At 39.7% G+C, this 24084-nt stretch overlaps 2 protein-coding genes across 7 annotated transcripts in view; one reads left to right on the top strand and one right to left on the bottom strand.

Moving 5' to 3' along the window:
- Positions 1-1999: 1999 nt before the first annotated feature.
- Positions 2000-17379, top strand: LOC135463846 (uncharacterized). 2 transcript variants are annotated; one of them, XM_064741294.1, is made up of 8 exons: positions 2000-2124; positions 9115-9276; positions 10030-10112; positions 11770-12107; positions 12445-12652; positions 13795-13950; positions 14950-15198; positions 15857-17379. In XM_064741294.1, the coding sequence occupies exons 4-8, from the start codon at positions 11874-11876 to the stop codon at positions 15898-15900; spliced, it is 891 nt and encodes a 296-aa protein (XP_064597364.1). In that variant the 5' UTR covers positions 2000-2124; positions 9115-9276; positions 10030-10112; positions 11770-11873; the 3' UTR covers positions 15901-17379. The 2 variants fall into 2 exon arrangements, with proteins under 2 accessions (XP_064597364.1, XP_064597363.1); XM_064741293.1 differs by having other exon boundaries at positions 2024-2180.
- A 2485-nt stretch (positions 17380-19864) lies between these two features.
- Positions 19865-24084, bottom strand: part of LOC135463848 (neo-calmodulin-like) — a 112325-nt gene continuing 108105 nt past the window's right edge. For all 5 annotated transcript variants that reach the window (XM_064741300.1, XM_064741296.1, XM_064741299.1 and 2 more), the window contains exons 4-5: positions 22941-23192; positions 19865-21588 (exon numbers count right to left, since the gene is read on the bottom strand). In XM_064741300.1, coding sequence (XP_064597370.1) covers positions 21557-21588; positions 22941-23192 — 284 coding nt within the window. In that variant the 3' untranslated portion in view covers positions 19865-21556. The remainder of the gene's footprint in view (positions 21589-22940; positions 23193-24084) is intronic.

Genomic DNA, 24084 nt, shown 5'->3' with positions numbered 1-24084 from the left:
AGAAGTTTATTTTGTGATTTTTGATATCTCAAAGGCCTACTGTTATACAACTACTCGATATCTACATTGATATTGCTAAAGCACTGGATAATAGCAAAGGAGTTTATTTGGTAATGTTTGATATCTCAGAGGCTTTTGATCGTGTATGGGATGATGGCATACTAGCCAAATTAAAGTCATTTAATACAGGGTTACACTCACGGTTTGAGAGTTACTTGACTGGACGTCAGCAGATGGTTGACCTCAGTGGCCTACAGACAAATCTGGCTTCTTTGCATGCGTTACGTTTAGCGCACAAAAACCCAAATCTCTCCTTGTCTCCAGACACAGATATCGTTCATCAATTACCTATGATTTTGGCGGTCCAATCATTAAGTCGTACAGAACCCATAAACATCTAAGTGTAACATTAAATAGCAAGGGAACATGGAACGTTAAAATCCAACAGTTCCTTACCACTGGAAAAAAGGAAGTTACTTCTTTTTGGAGGGCATGCGTATATATAGTGGAGAGAAAATGTCTTTATATTATGTACAAAAGTTTCATACCTCGGAGCCTGGAATATGCAGATGTCGTGTGGAGTGAGTGAGTGAGTGCTTGGGGTTTAACGTCGTTCTCAACAATTTTTCAGTCATATGACGACGAAGGAATCATTAGGGTGCATGTACGTGTAATGTGCCTCCTTGTTACAGGACGGATTTCCACCGCTCTTTTATTTAGTGCTGCCTCACTGAGACGACTTACCGAAGGCAAGCAAGCCGCCCCGCCCAAGCCATTATACTGATACGGGTCAACCAGTCGTTGCACTATCTCCTTCATGCTGAACGCCAAGCGAGGAAGTTATAACTTCCTCTTTTAAAGTCTTAGGTGTGACTCGATCAAGGATTGATCCTGGATCTACCGGTCCCGAAGCGGACGCTCTACCAACTGTGCTATCCGGGCCGGTCGATGTCGTGTGGAATAACTTGATAGAAACTGATGTAAACCGACTGGAAAAAATTCAGAGAGATGCTATTCGAATAATAATCAGCTTAACTTCAAGTACATCTACAGAGTTGTTGTATGAAGAATTTGCACTACTTCATCTTCATATACGTCGTAAGATACACCGCCTTTCTACTGTCCATAAAATAATAAAAAAAATCATATCCCTGTCTCTCTCGTCATATTCCTCAAACAAGTCTTGAACTCAGTCTATATACAAGTAGGAATCCACTGCATTTAGCAACCTTCCCTTATAGGATAGGATTATTCAAAAGATGGTTGAGTGGAATAAGTTACCTAATGACATAAAATCAATTAGTTACAGATATCTTTAGATGTAAGGTTAAAAATTACTTTTACAAATTTAAGCCTCCAAAATAGCACTATGCTGGAGAAAGACATTTAAATATGCTCTTAGGCCAGGTGTGAAATGGATGTAGTTCATTGAACAGTGATCTCTTTCTTAAACACATCTCAGATTGCCCTGCATGTCAATGTGGTAATTTTGATGAGTCAGCTGATCACTTTTTATGCACTGTCCATTGTTTGTTGGTCATCAGGAAGTGACGATGGAGACAATAAATATGTCTGAATATGATGGAAAATTAACACTTCAACATGATGTCAGTATAAAACTTAACGAGGCAATTGTTTTGAGTCTTTCCAAAATGATTAAAGACACTTAACGCTTTATGTAATATTTACACTTGTATATGTATACCTGGTTCTGTTGCCATCAGCGTACATATCATTTTTGTCGTCTTATTTCTTTCATATGAATCCTCGCCCATCCACACGCTGCCGACTACATAAGAGGTAAATCAGTGTATACTAGACCGACACCCTCTCATGTTGCATTACTGAATGGTCGCACCCGGCTTCCATAAATTCGCATATAAAAATTATCTTTCACAAAGCACTGCGCGGCTTTTTCAGCACTTAATAGGCTCGTTTTCTGGCATTGGTTAATGTAAGCGATGCGTGTAAAAGAGAGGACACACTGCGGGGAATAACCCATACTTGTATGTAAGAAGTTAGGTGTAGGGCTGTAAAGTACCTTGGGATGAACACCTGGGGAGGTGCCAGGCACAACGGTAGTCCCTCTCCGCCGAACCACGGATAAGACTGCGTCACTTACAGGTTGGTGGGGACGTATTTACCACGTCTGGGGGTGGCAGGGAGAGAAAATGTAGCTGGTAAGTTGGTAGCTCTTTTTAAATATGTCACTTTGATACATGTTTAGTCGTCGTTATGTAGAGATCTATGTAACCCGTGTTTTATGGATAAATATTTTTCTAGTCCACATGGTTTCAGCAGCTATACATGCTCGCGTATGGAAGGTATTTCACAACACCCAGCGGAGACGAAAATACACACGCGCGTTGCCTGGCTGTGCAACCAGTAAAACACACTAGGCTACTGTTCACATGCGGTTTTACGTTAATGTGTGTGTCCCACTTCGATCACATATATACCTCTCTCAAGCTTAAACATAACAAAATCTCTGCTCCGTATGATTTTAAGTGTCCTCAATATTTTCCGTTCTATTGCGTACCTTAACTAGAGGCCTCTCACAAAAAAGTTAAATTAAAATGCAATCTGTGTTGGTGAGGGGTGAGTATATTGTAATAATAGCGTGAGGAGGTATACTTTTCCCACAAGATTATGGATTGAACGAACAAAATTATAACGGGTAATATTTTGATGAACATTGAAATAGGCTGTGGCCGAGTGGTTGAGATGCTTCCGTTTTAACTGCTATAGGTGACACCAGAGTGGGTTCAATACTATTTTCGGACAGGACATTTTTGTATATTGGGGTAGGAGACACGAAGTGCAGATGAGGTTCCAAGAAAATGTCGCCCATGTTTGGCAAGAAAATATGTGCATTTTATGGAGTGTAATGTTGTTTCCAATTTTTATTTCAGGACATTACACGGATTCATGTAATGCGAAATCTCGCTGCTAAACGTGTAATTTCTGTGAAATGATAGATTCCTGATTCTTGATCACGTGATCACGTCGTATCTAATAACATGCAAATCTCGCTATAAACTGTGACCCCTCTAACACGAAATTCACTGACGTTTACACGTGACCTATGCATGTATGCTGTTCACTGCTTGAACACCACTGCGTGCATCTGTCGGATTCGTGAGTGGGTGAGTGCTTGGGGTTTAACGTCGTACTCAACAATTTTTCAGTCATATGACGACGAAGGAATCGTTAGAGTGCATGTACGTGTAATGTGCCTCCTTGTTGCAGGACGGATTTCCACCGCTCTTTTATTTAGTGCTGCTTCACTGAGACGACTTACCGAAGGCAAGTAAGCCGCCCCGCCCGAGCCATTATACTGATACGGGTCAACCAGTCGTTGCACTATCACTTTCATGCTGAATGCCAAACAAGGAAGTTACAACTTCCTCTTTTAAAGTCTGAGGTGTGACTCGATCAAGGATTGATCCTGGAACCCAGTTATCATGAAGCCACGACGCGATACAGGCGTAACAGACCTACTATCCAAACTCTGATATATAAGGCTCTTGACATTGGCAAGTCACAAAGTACATTTAAAATGAGCTCATAATAAGACGATTTAATTTCAAAATTTGTTGTAAAGAAGCCGGTGTTAGTTCTGCTTGTGACCATTACGTAATTACAATGTGTAGAGCTGCCACACTATTATTACTTGGGAGCAGTGCTTGGTGCTAACGATTTCAGTATACGTACGCATTCTCTCCTTGCTTGTTCACACACACACACTCACATACACACACACACACATACACACACACACACGCGCACGCACGCACGCACGCACGCACGCACGCACGCACGCACACATATATATATATATATATATATATATATATATATATATATATATATATATATATATATATATATATATATATATATATATATATATATATATATATGCTTTTTAAAAACAAATTTAAAACTTTAGAAAACGTTTTAATCTAATACTTTTTTGTGCGGCATTAGAAACGCCGGATGCCATGACATTATGTTACATTTGCCAAATATTGGCGCTCAAATTTTACGATGTTGTATAACTTTATTTATTTATTTGATTGTGTTTTACGCCTACGCCGAATATTTCACTTATACGACGGCGTCCAGCATTATGATTGGAGGAAACCGAGCATAGCCCGGCGAAAACGCACGACCATCAGCAGGTTGCTGCAAGAGCTGTATAATTTTAAAACTTTAGAATGTTGACAAGATAACATTAGTTCATAGCATGCCAACCACATTTATTGTCGTCATTAGCTGAGCTATTTTAAGAAACATTTTTTCTGTTACATCCAGGTATTCCATATACAGTGTAAGCCCTATGCAGCTAACGTTCTGTTTGCTGGAAAATACTAATTTATATATTTCTTTCTTTATTTATTTGATCGGTGTTTTACGCCCGACGCAAGAATTTTTCACGACGACTGCCAGCATTATGGTGGGAGAAAACCGAACAGTGCCCGGGTAAACCCACGACCATCCACAGGCTGAAAACACCAATTAGTTCCCTTTGTACGAATGTGTTCCTTTATTGCACCCCACTGTGAGAATAACTACATGTTATATACATGTACCACCGAATGGCTACTGATATCGCGTACTCAGTACAATAGATATAATGACAGATATAGATGTCGTTAATATCGGATGCATTGTGGGTAGTATATTACAGTATCGTAATATACTATCGTACAGTATAGAGAATATCAAATTCTTGCATATATCATATTATTGGTTGATGTTGCACAGTATAGTGAATGTTGTATTACTGCGTATATCATGTAAGTTGAGGATACCGCACCTTGAATATTACATTGTCGTAAGTATCATTTGTTTTGTGAATATCGCAACTTAACTTGAAAATAATATTGACTTAAATATCGCATGATTTGTGGATATTGGACTTAAGTTGAATATTATATTGTGGCAAATATTATATGATATATGGACATAGCAAGGCATGTAGTAATTTTTGGGGTTAAATTATAGGAAATATCATATACTTGAAAAGCTTTGTGGTATCATACCGTATAAATATGGAGATTATATTATCTTAAATATCATATGTTTTGTGGATATGACACCGTGTGATGAATATCATATTGTTGTCAATATCATATGATTTGTGGATATGACTCCATACGATGAATATCATGTTGTCATGAATATCATATTGTTGTCAATATCACATGTTTTTGTGGATATCCACATGTTTTGTGGATATTCCATACGATGAATATCATATTGTCGTCAATATCATATGCTTTGTGGATATGACACCGTATGATGAATATCATATTGTCGCATCTAATATAACGCGTGGGATGAATATTGTATCGGAAATGTACAGAATAACACCATCAGTGTTGCCAATCAGTACCCATGTCATGTTCTTCAGTAATATTTAAAGCCTTGAAACTTGATTGTTTTTCATATTTTTTGTTCCAAGTTCACCATGTTTTCACAAATTCACAAATGTAATCGTTGTGAGTTCAAGTCCAGTTCATGCTGACTTCCTTTCGGCTCGTAAGTGGTTAGATCTGCCAGCAACATGCGATACTGGGTTACCCTTGGGCTCTGCCCGGTTACTCACACTTTAACGCTGGCTACCGTCGTACAAAGAAAATATTCTTGAGTAATAAATAAAAAATAAATTAGTGTTTTCTAGCAAAAAGCACACTGGCTGCAAGGCCTTGCGTAATTTTACAACATAGCCTACATGGAATACCTGGAGATAATATAAGTGCTAAGTTTTCAAACAGGAGGCAAGAAGGTATATTTTGCATTATATTTTAAACTTTTGACTTCACTGTAATAAGATATTTGTATTTTTACAGCACGTTGGGTACCTAAACATAATTAAGGTGTAGTGCAACAGTATGTCATATTTACTTGCAGCAAAAGTGCTGTAAATATACAAATACAAGTTGAACTTGTAACTTCTAACTAAATTCCCTTATAACCCGGTAAACATGTATAGTTTAACTCCATATTAGCGGTATTTAAATCAAAATCATAGATGGTGAGTGTTGATACAATAGCGGTCCGTTGACCAAACAGCACTGCCCGGAGTAAACCACCGATGCTTGGCAAATTACCTTTGAACTTTTCTTCATGCACGCCATATTGGCTATTTTATTTATTTATTTGACTGGTGTTTTACTAGTGAAGAATATTTCATTTCTACACCTCTGGCCAGCATTGTGGTGGGAGGAAACCGAGCAAAGCTCGGCGGGAACCCACGACCATCCGCAAGTTCCTGACAGACCTTCGGCAGGAGAGGAAGTCAGCATGAGCTGGACTTGAACTATCAGCGACCGCGTCGATGGGAGGGTTTAAGGATATTGCGCCGCGCTGGCGTGCTTATCCCCTCGGTCACGGTGGGCCCTCGCCATATTGGTGGAAATGGCCTTCAGTTTCATCGTATGCCATCGTGAAGGTGGCTATTTAAGGAATTCGAGAAAGACTGTGCAGTTTACTCTTGAAGACAAAGCCCTGTATTACGTGCATAAATAAAGTTAGAAGGTAGGCCTACAGCAAATGGATTGTAAGGTCTTAAGTATGACGAAATGGGGACTGAACCCAGATCCACCGCCTGTAACAACGGGCGGAAGTAACAGCTCTTCTGCTTTGGGGGTGTAAGGTGACATTGTAGTTTTTGTTTCTGATGTATAGTCTTGGAGAACACCTTTATTTTTGGGATGAACATTCGTCGTTGGCTGAAATCCTCTTTAGAAGATCAATATAGTTGCCAGTTCTTGGAATATGTCTACACCTGTCGGTGTTGATACTGCATTGCCACTGAAAAGTGATGGTATATGAACAAAACCGTCTTCCATATATAATTTACTTCTAAGGCAATGTTATGTTAATACGATATCAGCACAGGTAAGCCAGGAATTTAACAATGAATAAATGGAGCGTGACGTGTATAGAGCTGTATATGGACATGTGGACAACACATGCGTAACATATAGATGTAGGCCTGGGCAACAAAAACATGCCTGGTTTGTGTTCTGGCCACAGACCCCCATTAATTTCCATAACTTTCATAAATATAGCTCATAACTCCTCAAAGTTTAGACAGTTTCCTGCATTTTAATATCAATCATGCACATGTACACCAAAAATGGCCGCCTGGGAGCAAAAAAAAAATACTTTATACCCTAAAATACACAGAATTAAATTCGTACATCCCTACCGAAAAAAGGAAGTTATAATGGGGGTCTGTGTCTTTCTGGTTGTGGGTGCATAAACATGGCCGACAACCCTGTCGTAGAAATATGCTATATTTTTTCGCAGATTACAGGTCTTCGTTACAAAGGAAAAGATATTTTCGAGCCCGCAGATGGTCGTATATTTCCCCCGGGGCCTACGTGGTTTCTTCTTACCATAATGCTGACCGCCTTCGTATAAGCGAAATATTTTTGATTACTGCCTAAAACATAAATCAAATAAATAAATCAAATAAACGATATTTTCAGCTTTGAGAACATTGATAGATGAGCTCATAGGAATTGAAATTATACAACCCAATATGGGTAACCCGAAGCCTGTGGTATATTTTTGAAAACGATCACATTTAGAGACATTCTATTTCAGTTATGCATGTAGTAACATGGTACATAACCCTCAGATTCAAAGATTAGGCTATATTAAAATTGAACCTGAGGGTTCTTTTTCCACGCAGTACATGTTTAGCATAAAGAGAACCTCTCCACATATATTCGTGTACAAAAATAGTTTGTGCTTCACAACTCCACTTAACTGTGATTGTATCAGAGTATATACAAGCAATTAAAGGGCTTTAAAATCATATAACAACTGGCCTATTTTATGAATCTTATTCCGACCTCTAAATGACGTCATTCTACCGACTGTAGAAACACGCAATTCTGTATACATCAGGAAGTGTTTTTAGTATTTTTGTTCACTACATGTCCACGCTTGATTGCATGTACCTAAGAATCTCTCACTATATGATATTGGTTAATTATTACGATTAAGTGAAACAGCGGTGTTCTCGAGGGTAAACCACCGCCCTTTGGCAAATAAGTGATGTAAGGCAAGTGGTCTTCAACGGACGTCAAGTGGCGGAATGAGCTTCACAGGCGTTGTCGATCGCTTGTTGTCAGCAAGGCCCCGCGGACATTAACACCCTTGGAATCTACGAATTGCCTGTCCAAAACTGCAAATATTAACAACGCATACATGTATTTATGAAAACAAACGCATTGATGTGCAAACGCCTTCCTGATTTTATTTGAACACAGAAGTATTATCCATAAACGCGTTACATGTATATGGTTGTGATTATACACGCACATGTTTTTATTACAACATAGCCTGGCGCCCTTTTTATAGCATTCAAGTCTTCTGTAAATTATTTCCATTTTCTCCAAAACACTGGTGCTTTATAAAAAACATGTCTCATATCTACTAGAGTGGTCAAGTAGCGTATACACGTCGTACCGATAGGCGAGTCCATGCCGTCAAAATGCTGCCGCCACTGAAGTATCATGTTAAAGACACCAGACATGACACTCCACCCACTCACATTACACTGACACCGGGCCAACCAATGGTACAGTAAACAAACATCAAAATGACTATGTGTGAATATAACTCCCTACATAGCCTATAGCTATTTCTGTTTTCAGAGAGGAATATGTCTAAATATACACAAACGGCGTTACATATATGCGTAAATTAGCTAACCACTTAAAAATGTGCCGGGGGGGGGGGGTTCTATTTATACTCTGCCCATTCACTTGTTGAAGTGAGTGAGCAGAGTAAAATGTGTGGCTGACGATTCGAAGCCTAAATCTGAGTTTCGTTGATCTCAGTTAATTTACCTCAATAGGATGTGCGTTATATACAGGAAGTCTAAATCTTAAAGTGCCATGGTGATGCCTACAGTGTTGGTTGCAATGGTTGTCAGTGGTAGTTGCACGGAAAGGTACGAGCGCTTCGTGATGCCGGCACAGGACCTCTGGCCAACGACGAAGCTTTGTCTTTGTTTTTCTGTGACGTCAAGGCTTAACACCAAAGACTGCACACCAACAAGTTCAACAAATGTGTTGTTCATTTCAGATCAGCTGCCATCCCTTAAAACTTCTCCGTTTCACTGGACTCCAGGAGGCCGAGTGGATTTATGACCTCACGAAATCAGCAGCTGGAATATGACGTCACCAGCTTGTGGGCCGGATAGTGGTGCAACATTCCAAAAAGAATACAACATCAATTTTATTTACGGTAAGTTTGGATGTCGGTCAGACTTGAAAGGAGAAGAAAGCATAAAAATGATGCCAAAAAAGTCAGATGAAAGAGCGTCAAAACTTATTTGCAAATATGATCTTTCATATTTTTGGGGATTTTTTTTCAAGAGAAAAAGGGTATTTGAAATATATTTTGTATGGTAGGTATTTGGGACAACTTTTGGTATTTATCGTAGTTGTATAACAGTGTTCTAAATAAAGATGTGATGCTTGTCTAATAAATTATTAAATTTGTTGTTTATATCGAAACATGTGCATTTAACCTAAATTATGATTATATTTATGAACATATTAAAATATAAATATGATCCAAATTGAGGTTTAATAGATTTGTTAGCTGAAAGAACAAATTCCAGTTCAAAAATATTTATTAAGCCTGTGTTACACCCTCTTTACTGACATTATTAAACAAGACTATAATACCAAAAGTTGGACCCAAATACTCACCATACGAAAGTTATTTTCAGGTGTCTTTTTTTCTCCTTAAGAAAACTCTTAAAGACCACATTTACGAATAGCTTTTCGCACTCTTTCATCTGAACCATATGTCATTTTTATGTTTTCTCCATCTTTAAGCCGATGCCAAATGGCAAGTCTATTAGATCAGAACAATTGACGCAGGAGCCTTCCCCGATAATGCTGGCTTAACTCGGTGTAAAACATCAGTCAAATAAAGACATGAATATTATATACAGTTGTTTTATTTCTTCATATTTCCATCTGTCTCCAGATTCCACAGTTCAGATAGCGACCGCTTTTCCACCTCTTCTCCAGGCTCTTTTGGAGATATTTCACCGAAAAGACATATCCAAGGTTTGTATCTTTTATTTCTTGGCACCTCTTCTACCGATGGAAACTATCTACTCATAATAAGGCATCTTTGGGGAAAAAAATCTTTTAAAAGGATGAAATTCGTGAAATTCTGCTTACAGGAATGTCTATATTTATCATTCTTCTGCTCGTGGGCCAGACCGGATCTCAGGCTTACTTTTTTGTGTTTTTTTCCTTTCTTACATGAAAATAGTGGTGCGCTGACGAATTGGCCAGGGGCCAGTTTCATGAAACGCGCTTAGGTTGCCGTCTGTAGCTAAGCGTTTTTGGATTAAAATAATTGTTTCCAAGACATCATTTACGAACAAGCGTCAAGTCGTAAATCTTATTTTGCAAGTTATGTATTTTTGCTATATTGCACATAGTAAAGCATAGGTACATACTGTACGAGTTCGTGAAACAGTGGTGTGACGTAAGTTTTAAATTGGGACCAGAAATCACTTTCACAAAAACTTCGTAAGTCACATTTCTCGGAACTTTTTTCGAGCAAGACGTTGTTTAGGTGATAGCGTCAAAAGGCGACGTCATTCACGAGAAATGTTACTGTAACGAAAATCTGAAGAACGCAGCTTTGTGAAAGTGGGTCCAGACTTTCAACTTAGGTAAACGGTTGCTACTAGAATAAATATATACAAATAAATAACATAGGCAAACATATACATAGTAATAAGATTGTAGCCTTAATTATTTCTCATCGATGACAGTAATCTTATGATCATTTATTTCAATGGATTTGGTGTAATGAAGTGTAAATATTATTAGGTTATTTTGAAGTGTTTGGTACATCATGGCGTGGTATTGTACGAGTCCATGTTGTACTGAAAATCTGTATTGGACAAGACAGGTCGTCGAGTCCAGTGCTAATCTCCAACACGATATAAAGGAGTACCACACCACTCCATGATGTACAAAACACTTCACAATGACCTATTTATTATATAGCTGAACCTGGCAAAGGACTTAAAACTCGCGCAAAATAACGATCGAAGATACACGGACAGATTCAGCCGCTCTAGAGGAAGTTTTTCGATCTCTGTTCTCGGCGGGTAATTCACTCCAGCGCTTATATATTCCTAGGTCACTTTTAGTATTTGGCGGAATTTGGAAATCAGCTAATAATGAAATTTAGTCCCGCGTCCACATTTCCTCGTCAGTGTCTACAGAAAGGCTGAAAGCAAACGATAAACATAGCAGAGCCCCACCCCCAACCCGGTCCAATGCTTTTAGCATGTAAAAACTACGGCTCTCCAATATCGCTCCAAGTACAGCGCGGTCACGTAGTACGATCCGACTGATTTCACTGGACCACATTTATAGCTATATAATTAAAAGAATACTACAGGCTGACTAATACCTGGAAACTATTATGGCAGTTATTTTCTAGCCCCACTGTGGGGTAAATGGTTGACGTCAGCAAGGGACGTATAACCTTGTTGATAGGCCACCTATCAACATACTCTAGAAAAGCAATTTTAAACACTTTTCGTAAATTCATGGCTTGACTTTTGCCTTTTCACTTTAATCCGTTTATCATTTGTCTACATACTAGTTTGCAAACAAACAAACCTCTTAGACGAAAAGAGCGAAAATATAACCCCGTTGTCTAGAGTAGTGGGACCTTCTCTGACATATTTCACAGAATACGACAAACTTATCCATGACCTTGTGAACTCTGGGCACGATGTCAGTGCTAGAACTTACCACGGGCTTACGCCGCTCCACCTGGCGGTCTATGACGGCAACATGGCTGCGCTCCAAACCATTCTGGACTGTGATTCAGATGTGAACTGTGCCACGTACAGACACGGTCTTACCCCACTGCATATCGCTACAGCGCTGGACCGGAAGGACATGGTGCAAGTTCTTCAGAAACATGGGGCTGACCAGGGACAACGGGACAAAGATGGCTGGTTGTCCATACATTACGCTTCTCAGTCAGGATTTGACAGAGTCGCAAGAATATTTGAACTACTGAAGGTATATTTCTTCTTCAATTACCATTACTCATATTTGATTGACTGATTGATTGATGTTGGTGATAATTCCTCGGAACGCTTATTTTGTTTATCCCATTGATTTTCTTAGGAAACGTGACATTCACCTGTGTTCTTGTCATCTAGTTGTAAAGGGAGGAATCTCTGTATGTCTGTCTTTTGATTTTCTCTACAACCGTTCATCCAATGTAGATCACACTTTTTGTGTGTGCATATCAAGGTGTCCTAAGATGTGCACTCTCGATTATTTGGAAAATTGAGTATGCGTGTACACTAATGTTCCAATAATTAAATGTTTTCACATAACTGCTGCCACGCAGGTCCATCCAAAGATTAACGAGGTTAGAATGGAAACAATGTCATTGGCCAGTCTAGAAAGCTATCAGTCCATTGGTCAGTCCAGCTACACCGGAAGTTACCACTCGATGTGCAGCAGCAAACCTCCTCCTGACTTGAAGAGAAAGTACGGAAGGGCCTTCACACAACATAGGGCTACTCAAGCAGCAGGAACGTGTGGTGCCAACTGCTGTGAGTATACGAGGATATACTATTTTTGCAGGATTGTGAAAGTAAAATCCGGACTGTAGAGTGGTGCAGACTAGGTTGCTGGCTGGCTGACTGGTTGTTATCAGCAGATTAGGTGACAGTATGGTGTCAGAAGTGTGAGTTTTTGTATTATAGAGTAGCGTAAACACCTCGAACTTATCAATTTTTCAGTCATCTGACGACGAGGAATCTTAGGAAGGTGAAAATACTACGTGTTCTTGCAGCAGGGGGAGTCCATGCCGTCAAAATGCTGCCGACACTGAACTATCATGATGAAGACACCAGACATGACACTCCACCCATTCACAGTACACTGACACCGAGCCAACCAGTACTGTTTCTTTGCCCTAACCCCTTGGTATTGGGCATCGAGCAAGGCGGCAACGACTACATATATAGCATTTTATAAAGTTTTTGGTATGATATGACCCGGGTTTGATCCCACATCTCCTGACTAAATTTTAAATTTCATTACAATTCCTAAGCAATCAGCTTCTGGAGGCGAGAAACACTGAACTACTTACAGGCCCACGCCAGGTACCGAAATATCAAACTAGTGGTGCACTGGTCTAACAAATTTGAGTTAGTGGATAAAAACCTTTCTGCGTATTTTTAAGTAAAGGGAGGCCTCCGTGGCTTAGTCGTAAGCGTGCCAGCCAGCACGGCGCAATGACACAAAAGCGATTGCTGTGTGTTCAAGTCCTGTTCATGCTGGCTTCCTCTCCGGTCGTACGTGGGAAGGTCTAGCAGCAATCTGCGGGTGGTTGTTGGTTTCCCCATGCTCTGCTCGGTTTGCTCCCAACATAATGCTGGTCGCGGTCATATTGAACTATTCTTATGTAGGCCTACCCGGCGAAAAACATAAAATAAATAAATAAATAAATAGATTAGGTATAGATCTACAACTTTTGTTTTCAACTGTCCATGGAAAACAGCGCAAAAAAAGAAAAGGATGAACCCTTGTTAACCGTGAGTGCTTAATATTTGTCGATATAGGTTGTTTTTGTGCAGAATCCTTTCATAATTGTTTTAATATCCACGTGCTCTGTTTCCGTTATACACATACACATTCATGCACCATTTCTCACTCCAATCTGACACAAAACGTTTTTGATAATTTCCAGTCTTGTCTCCTGCAATTGACGAAATCTTTGCACTATTTGACCGATCAAAAGATGGGAAAATCTCTATGGCGGAGCTAACGGAAGTGATTCAGTTCTTGAAAATCCCGGCAACCCCTGCGGAGATCGAAGCCATGGTGCGTGCTGTGGATGTTAATGGTACGCCATTTCTAAGGTCTTTCTTCTAAGAGAGTTTCTAAGGTTTTCTAATGAACTTTCATAAACAATATTGAAATTTTGTAATCATTTGTTTTACTTGATGTTTGTGAATTTATCGCCAGTACTGTTTTGAAAATTGGTTACTTGATCATTGGCTCCGTACACGAATGTTGGATTATTTCATATAGATTTATGGCCTTTGCATGTCCAAACAAAGGTTAAGAAGCAACACTTAGTAATACATTCAAGTATTTATTTCACTGGCCTCTTACTCCGAACTCAAGAGTAATTAACTTACACGACGGGGGCCAGGATTATGAGTGGGGGCAGGGCGGACCTCCTGAAAACCATTTATTTATTTATCTATTTATTTGTTTATCTATTTATTGTTTAAGGCCATGCATTTCTTACTTAGGTGTATATTATTACGGTCATTTTGTTGGTGAAGTAATCTGGAATATGGGGTAACTAGTAAACCACAGCCTTTTGGCAAGCTAACCAAATAGTTAAGGACATAGTGTAATAATGATAGAGGTTCAGTCATTGATAACAACACTTGAGACTGTCGGCCATTACTGCAAGAGCAGTTGTATTTGTGTGGCGTCATGGTTTACATCACTAGGCTAGATTGTAACGTTATTGTTAGACTAATAGCTATAAACTGTGGTCTGTTACATATAGTTCTATGTACAGGGTGTCCAAGAAGTCGCGAACCATCCATGTTGAGGTTGAATGCTTGAGCTACAGATCGGTGTGTTGCCCCATCTTTCCAAACATAAAGACCAATTCAGCTCTTTCTTGTACTGTTAGTTAATTAGCTATAATTAACTCTGAAAGAGAGAAAAAGAATTCAAAATCAGTATTAAATCTGAAACACAGAAAAAAATTGAAAATCAGGATGGTGCACGACTTCTGTGACACCCTGTATAATGACTTTACATGCTACCGGTATACTAGCAGATGATTTATTTTCACTTTTTCTTGTGGTTTTAATTTTAGAGAACGGAGTGGTGGACTACGAGGAGTTTTTGGAACTTATCAACCGCAATGAAACAGATCTCAGCGCACCCTCCTCCGACCTTCCCGGCATCCTGTTCGACATATTTGACGCCGACGGAAACGGAATTATCGATCGAGGGGAGATAACTCGCGTGATGAAAAACCTTGGGGTCACCGTCAATGATGAAGATCTCACGGAAATGTTACGAGAAGCTGACATCAATGGCGACGGCCAAATCGACAAGACAGGTAATGCCAAAGAAGACTCGTGTGTTCAGCCTCTAATAAAGTGACACATTTTTATTTTTTTTATTTGTAAAAAATCTTTACAGTTAAGTTGCAAATTTTTTAAATACGAAAGGCATTATAATGATGAATTTCAATGTTGACAGCTGTTCTTATAGTTCTGGCATTTCAGACGTTTGCCATTTTAATGTGCTGGGGCTATAACATGTACCTTTTAATTGCTTCTCTGGGTATTGGTGAGTGAATTACATTCATTTTCTGTATAGCCTACTGCTGATGGTCGTGGGTTTCTCCCGGGCTCTGCCCGGTTTCCTCCATCATAATGCTGGTCGCTGTCGTATAAGTGAGTCCCTGTCCGGTTGTACATGGGAAAGTCTGTCACCAACAACCGGAAAACAACCTGTGGATGGTCATGGGTTTCCCCCGCACTCTGTCCGGTTTCCTCCTGTCATAATGCTGACCGCAGTCGTATATATGAAATAAACGTGCGGTTGCTGTCCAGCCCTGCGTGGGAAGGTCAGTCAGCAACCTGGTATAGGCTGCCGTCGTAGATGTGAAATATTCTTGAGTAAGGTGTAGCCTATAACACCAATGAAATAAATAAATAAATAAATGAATAAGTAGATAATAATTTTCTGTATACCATGTCATTGTTTTGCAGAGTTTGAGAAGCTGTTTGAGAATCTCAAGCCTTCCTTACCGTGATCGTTCAGCTACCTGGTGATTGGCAGGGGAAACAAGGCGGAGAACTTAAGCATGAGCAGTCATGGGATGATTTCCATAAATTACGCAACCTTAGAATGTATTTTAAAGTGAATTTGATATTTTTTGGTATATTTTTACACATTTTGAGTTTTGGAGCTCTCACACCTCTAACTGGGATTCAGTCTTTATGCTGTGGAAAGATCTTTATAATTATGATGGTTATGTCAAGTTCGGTCATTAGAGAATTTAAATTTTAACTTAGGTTTCAGCCAGTTTTAATACGGTTGCCCTGAAACACAGTTTCGCCACGATATGGCTGAAATATTGCCGATGTGGCCTTAAACCATAATTATCTATTCGTTCTAAGATCAGATAGTTTGGTGTATAAGCTAATCTCTCGTCTTATTTTGATCATTTGATCATTTGACAATTTGAGTTAACTCATAATTTGCGCACAACTTTTCAGCCTATTAAAGAGAGGGCGATATTTACTGATTAAACATGCAACAGATACCCCTTTACAATAGGACAGTTTCGAGTTTGAACTGTTTTATTGCGAAAGGCAAATAAGTCATGTAGTCATAGGCGCCGGACAAAAAGTTTCACCAAAAGTTATTTGGAGTAGATAAAAAATGGGAAATCATGAACGTGCTGAACATGTGTGAACTTAAGAACTTACTGAAGAAACGAAAGGTTATTTGTGTCTCTGGACGAAATGTTATTTGTGTCTCTGGATTACAGTGGTACAGGTGATCAATACCTTAATGTCAACAAAAGTTTCCTAAAATTTTTGACAAGTTCTTAAGTGTCAAAAAAAGTTCGAACTCAAAACACACCTATTAAAGCGCATGCTGTGTATGCTACATGAAGATAACTGCCATGGCAACCAGAAATTTTAGGTATTACGTGACTACATGTACGTTTAAACGCCATACTATAAGCGTAAATGTGTTAACTTTAACACAACGGAAAGTTAAGACTATTTGTTGATATGAAGAAAACTCTACTTTTGAGACGACAGCCACTTCTTGTCACATGATTGTACGTCCACATCTCATTGGCTGCTATCGTTATCCTAATATACTCGAATAGATAACCTTGTGTCTCTATGATAGAATGGGCTGTTCCTAGCATTCGGTGTTTAGTGTGTTCGTATTTATTCTCAGCATTTGCCTGGTGTATATTTACTGTATTGATGTTAACATTTTTGGACCATTTTTTTTATATATTATTTTATGTAATTGTGCCTCCCTTAGTATTTCAAAATGTTAGAATTTTTTTTTTCATCATTTCATCTGTTTTTTTATCTCATGGAAATACGCAATCAATTGTTGAAAAATAAAAAGAAGATGTTGCAGAGTGAAGGCTGAATATCATAAATATTTTTCAAGTGAGAGGCACCTTTCACGAGAAAAACATTTATGATATTCAACTTTCACTTTGCAGCTTTCTATTTATTGTTTATATTTTGAGTAAGTGAGCGAGTGAGTGATTGCTTGTGGCAGTGAGATATCACTTTTGTCAGTGAAGGAAATCTTGACATTTCACCTGTATAAAACTAATAAATTGCTTTTCCTCACTCGTTTGAATTGTTATTTTTTGTATATAAAATGAAAGTTCGAGGTAAATAATCGCAAGGTAAATTTCTAAAACAACGTATAACACAAACCACCAAAGAACAAAGAAAGTGTATAAAGTAAGGAAATAGGACGGAATCATGCAATGAGAAACAGTTTTCAATGCTGCTGAAAAGACTCAAAGAATGTTCCAGTCGAATGAGTGAAATCGGTATTCAAACCTTGTGCCATGCTAGAATATATTTATTTATTTGATTGGTGTTTTACGCCGCACTCAAGAATATTTCACTTACACGACGACAGCCAGCATTATGGTGGCAGGAAACCGGGGAAACCCACGACCATCTGCAGGTTACTGACAGACCTTCCCACGTATGGCCTGTTACACTATAAGCTGTTGATATCAAAAGATGTATCTCAGTTGCGCTTTGATTGCAACTGTTCATATATCATAGAGATATAATTTAACACGATAAATATACAGCCATGAACACATATTACACTCATGAACACGTGCATTTTACTGCTGCCTTTCCTTATCCGGTCCTGATAAATCATCACGATGACGTAATCGAGCCGTTCGTAACTCAGATGTATTTGGGAAAGGGGAATACTTTTTGAGCCACACCGGGATTTGAACTCGGATGTGCTGATTCGGATCCAGCACTTTATCAGTCGAGCTAAAGTGAACTTCCAGCTAGCTATAGTGTTTGTATCAGCACTGGAAACAGCTCACCTCGCTTCAAGTACTATATTTTTTAAGCACTCATTTATTTTTGTGTTTTACGCCGTACTTCAGAACATTTCACTTATACGGCGGCGGCCAGCATTATGGTGGGATGAAACCTGGCAGATCCCTGGATAAGCATATGGTATATATAGCATTTAATACATTTAATGATTTGATTATTGTTTAACGCCATAATCAAGAGTATTTGACTGACACGATTGGTAGGAGAAAACGGAGTGCCCGGGATAAACCATTGGTATTTGGCAAGTTACTAACTAACTTTTACACGTGAGAACGTCTTCAACGCACGTGCAAGTGGCCTGCATGAGCAAAGCACCACGAAGAGTCAAAGCGAGGGATTCCAAAGACCAGTCTGAAAACTCATCTCCTGTGTCCTGGAGATTTAAAGAGAGGCTTCTTAACAACTCAGCCACGATTCACTCCCCTTGAGGCTTCTTAACAACTCAGCCACGATCCACTCCCCTTACCTCACAGCGTTCAGGTGAAACGTTCAGGTGAAACATTCTTCAGTTTCGAATAAAACGTAAATCAAATATAAGTGAACAAGCTGTCTTTTCTCACATTTGACATGCAGATATACTCACCATTTTGGATTTATTTGTTTTATTTATTTTTTTGGTACTTTACACGGTACTCAAGAATATTTCACTTATACGACGGCAGACAGCATTATGGTAGGAGGAAACCGAATAAAGCTCGGGGGAAACCCACGATCATCCGCAGGTTGCTACAGGACATTTCCACGTACGGCTGGAGAGACAGTAGATGGGAGGAAAACAGTCAAGTGGTTTTCAACGAAGGCTAGACTGTGCAAACGCCCACACGAGCTTCGTTGACCGCTTGTTGTCACCATGGTGCCACGAGCAGTAAGACTGGGCAAACGGCCACACGAGCGTCGTCGATCGCTTATTGTCATCATGGTGCCACGAGCAGTAAGACTGTGTAAACGCCCACACAAGCGTCGTCGATCGCTTACTGTCAGCATGGCGCCACGAGCAGTAAGACTGGGCAAACGGCCACACGAGCGTCGTCTACCTCTTATCGTCACCATCGTGCCATGAGCAGTAAGACTGTGTATACAGCCACACGAGCGTCGTCGACCGCTTGTTGTCACCATGGCGCCACGAGAGGTAAGACTGGGCAAACGGTCACACAAGCGTCGTCTTCCGCTTGTTGTCACCATGGTGCCACGAGCAATAAGACTGTGCAAACGGCCACACGAGCATCGTTGGTCGTTTATTGGCACCATAGTGCCACGAGCAGTAAGACTGGTCAAACGGCCACACGAGCGTCGTCGACCGCTTGTCACCATGGTGCCATGAGCAGTAAGACTGTGCACACGCCCACACGAGCGTCGTTGACAACTTATTATCACCACGGCACCAAAAACAAAGCCTGGAGGAAACCCATGATCATCCGGAGGTTGCTGCAGGACCTTCCCACGTCAGAGAAAGCTAGCATGAGCCGGACTTGTGAGAAGCTCATGGATCATTGCGCCGTGCTGGCACACTAACCACTACAGGTCACGCAGACCCCACCCCCAGAAGCAACGACAGCTATACCCAGGAGTTTTACCTTGATGACATTTATATAATTACACTGTAAATACAGTAGAACTCGAACAAACAAGCCGAATAAACCATTAACTATATTTCAATTCTTACAGTGTACATATACTAACAAATGTAGTCAGAAAAGTGCATAAAGGCTTTGCTCGAACCTTTTTTTTATCCTTTTTAACAGTGTCCAACGTGTACAAAAAGATGAGTGTGGCATAGAAAAAATTTCTCATAATACAAAAATTACTTGATCTTCAACGAACAATAAAAATGTCAACAAACACACTGACACAAACGAACATTATTTTGATAAGCGTGATTAAGGCGCATGCGTAGCGACAAAGTTTTTGCTTAAATTCACATTGCTTTGATTTTCTATATTTTTTAAACATGTTTTTGTAAATGTTTTAATAAATTCAAAGTATCATCAATCTAACTGAAGTCAGTCCGGAAATTTTGGTTGTCATGGTAACGACAAATATCGAAGTTGTACACTACTGACATGTGCTGCGTCGTGCCTATTTCCTGCTTTCGTGCAATTCTCTAACAAATATCACATTTACAAGGAAAACACAAATACAAAATCAAATAAACCATAATGGTCAGATTCGATATAAGCACAATGCTATGACAATGAGAAATTTCACTGGAAAAAGTGAGAAAATTTTGTTGTGTAAAGAAAATTGGCTGCCAGGGTATTTGCAAACAAGAAATTAGTATTAAATTCCATAAAGAAAGATAAAAAAGATTAGTGAAACTAAGTTAAGAAAAAAAAATTTCTGCATATTTATGGACATTTTAATGGAGTGCAGAAGGACTATTGATCGCTTTATTATAATATTATAAAGAAATTCTTAAGATTTTAGGGAGCATGTTTCCAATCTCCAGTGCTGTTAGTAATTCGATAATGACAGTAGTGTAAAACATGTGGCTGACTGATTTTAGCCCTTTGCAACCTCATTACGCTGTCTGCAGAAAACATAGAACAATGTGCGAATAATTGGTAACCTGACATACGCCTTAGATCAAGTTGAATTGAATTGAAAGACACAGTTTTTTTTTTTAATTTTTCTCTGCCGTCGTTTGACATCAGTCACAGCGACCTAAGGAATGTGTCCACGAGAATCACGCCGGTCTGACGAGATCCTCTCATAATGTCATTCAGGAGTGACCGATATATATGTATAACCGGCATCCTCAGCGCGGGAGCATTCATCCTTCAACATCTCACGAGAAACCAGCCGTACCGTGATCTGTCTAAGTCCCCAGCTTCAGAACATGTGCATGGCGGGAATGGTGAGTTCTGCTACCGCTTTCGCTCAGGCGTAGGAATATGTAATACTGAATGGAGAGATCTGCCCAAGGGAGGGCCGGAGAACTCCCTCTAAGTCCCTCCGCATTACAGAAAATAATGCAGAACAGCATCACATCCGGTCGCTAATAGAGAGTCCCATCCGTCCAAATAGAGATTGGATCACAGTTATACCATTGGTGCAGGAGCCAGGTTGTAACGTAGAAACTGTTTATCACATAGAAAAAAGACGTTCCTATCTCACAACGATGACACACGACATCCGTGAGCAATCACAGGTTGTCTCACCTCTCCACGATTATCTCCCTTTGTTGCCGAAGTCCCCCCGATATCTCTCCCCGGAAAAAAAACGTTTACAACCTTCGGGTGATCTCCAACATCAATAACAAGAGCATTCTGTGCTGTTCTCTCTAAAGGTCAAGGGTTATTTTCTTTCGTCTAGAAGGCTCGAGTTGTTTTATGACAAGTGGGAGATTAATCGAGAAAACTCTGCAAATAAAAGGAGAATGGAGAAATGTACCATTTATTTACTTATTTAGTTCCAGGTTCCATTTATTCGAAAGTGTATTAATAAGCTCGGTATTAGGTTTGGTCCCATTTGTTTTGTATTAGGCCAACAATTGTATTAAGATACAAAGCCTGACTTGGATTTTAAAACACTTTTGAGCAATTATCCTTTTGTGTTAATGACGGTGGTCAAGTTCATGGTTCACACGCCACAGATCTAATTGACGATCTGTTTATTTATTTGGCTAGTGTTTTATGCCATACTCAAGAGTAATTCACTTATGCGACAGCGACCAGTATTACGGTGGGAGGAAACCTAGCTAGGCCCGGGGGGAAACTCACGACCATCCGCAGGTTGCAGTAGAGCTTCCCATGTATAACCGCACAGGAAGAAAGAACCTTTCCCCATCTACAGCGACTCGGACATAAGCTGTGTAATCTATTGTTTAATTCTGACTTTGCTATGTCGCGGGCAAACGGTCAACGTATTGCAAGAAAACAATTTTACTTGCCTCAACTTTCGACATTATTCATGAACTTACATTTGAACTTAAACTCTTGTCGTGAAGGAGTGAAACGACTCTCAATATTGAAGTAAACATACCCGAAGGTAAAGCCAAGTATTGCGCCGTATCTAATTTTGCCTAAGTTAAGCCTAAGTTTGACTTGATTCTGACAGCTTCGTAGTCTTCGTTCCAGGGTCATAAGAACACAGCAGAGCTCTCCACACACTCGTTAAATCCCTGAGGTAAGACTACAGCTTAGCTATAACAGCTTCACGGGTTAAGGTTTATTGGTTTTGAGTGAGACACGGAAGAGCGCTCGGCCAGCACTATGGTTCATATCACTGAAATTTTAAATACCACATTTGTGAGAGTTTATGGCTGGGCGAATCCAAGCTAGAAATGGATTCGAACTCGTCAGAAAATAAAATAAAAACCTCATATAGATAACCAATAGTACTTATGGTAGATCCACTGTATGCCATGGAATGAGTGAGTGAGTGCTTGGGGTTTAACGTCGTATTATACAATTTTTCAGACATATGACGACGAAGGAATCCTTAGAGTGCATGTAAACATGTTAGACGCTCTACCAACTGTGCTATCGGGGCCGGTGTATGTCATGGAAGATCAATTCCAAAAATTGCAATAATTTATTCAATAAATTTAGAAGTACATAAAAATTTACTGCTGAGCTTTACTAAGGTGTTGGATAATTGGACAAGTGGCTTCAATAGAAACGATCTACCAAAATGTAATTGTCTTAAACGTTAAAATGAAATTATATAGATGCTAAAACTGCATATCGCAATTGTCAGCATATATATATACCTTTATAGTCTATTTTGCCGTCGCCGTTTAAATCGGCCTCTGAGAACATCTCTTTGACGTCATCTTCAGAGAGGTTTTCGCCCAGAGTCTTCATGACACATTGTAGCTCTTGTCGATCGATGAATCCGTTCCCATCCAGATCGAACACCCGGAACGCTTCCAGCGTCTTTTCGTCCACGTCTCGGTTGGGTGTGTTTTTGGAAAACCTTCGCATCAGGCTTAAATATTCGTCGTAGTCAACAAAGCCATTTTCTGAAAAGAAGCAAGGCAAACGTGACTAGCGGTTGGACATATTTAGGAGTGTCTCAAGCCGTGACCTGATAGTGATTGGAAGAACCATAGCATGCAAAACATAGGAAAAAGCCAAAAACACTACCCTTTAGAGCCTTTGAGAATCTAAAACGGATGTCTAAAATGTAGGCTTTATCTATTTATTTATTTGATGGGTGTATTACGCCATACTTCTAAATATTTCACTTATGGACGGTTACCAGCATTATGCTGGGAGGAAACCAGGTAGGGCCTCAGGGAAACTCACGACCATCCGCATCCTACTGGGAGACCTTCCCACGTACGATCGGAGAGGAAGCAAGCAAGGGCTGGGCACGGTTTCACGAAGCACTCTGAACGTTACGTTCACTTATCTACCTTGTCAAACAGGGTCCACTTGTTCGAAGCTCTCTTAACGTTAAGAGCACGTAATTTAAATGGCGACGTAATGCCTACAGTCCTGGTTGCCATGGTAGTTACGTGCTAAGTAATGTTAAGAGGGCTTTGTGCAAGCTGGCCTTGTACTGTACGCATTACATCGTCATTGCAGTTGCTAGCTCGTAACGTTAAGAGAGCTTCGTGAAACTGGACCCTGGGCTTGAACTCAACGCGATAAGTTGAATATTACAGGAATAAATAGGCTGAACATTAAAGGAATATTTTAATCAGCCGATAACGGGTTTGTTTTTCCCCAATTACTTCCTCTATCCAATATATCTTTATCATGTTCCGGTACTCACGGTTTCATTAACGATTGCAGTCATTTCTGGATACTCACGGTTTTATCAACGATTGCAATTATTTCTGGATACTCACGGTTTTATCAACAATGGCAATCATTTCTGGATACTCACCGTTTTTTCATCGATTACAA

The sequence above is a fragment of the Liolophura sinensis genome, chromosome 3 (genome assembly GCF_032854445.1).
Source record: "Liolophura sinensis isolate JHLJ2023 chromosome 3, CUHK_Ljap_v2, whole genome shotgun sequence".
Classification (NCBI taxonomy): Eukaryota; Metazoa; Mollusca; class Polyplacophora; order Chitonida; family Chitonidae; genus Liolophura; species Liolophura sinensis.
Note: the sequence above shows the minus strand (reverse complement) of the source record. Positions and strands in the feature narration are given on the sequence as shown.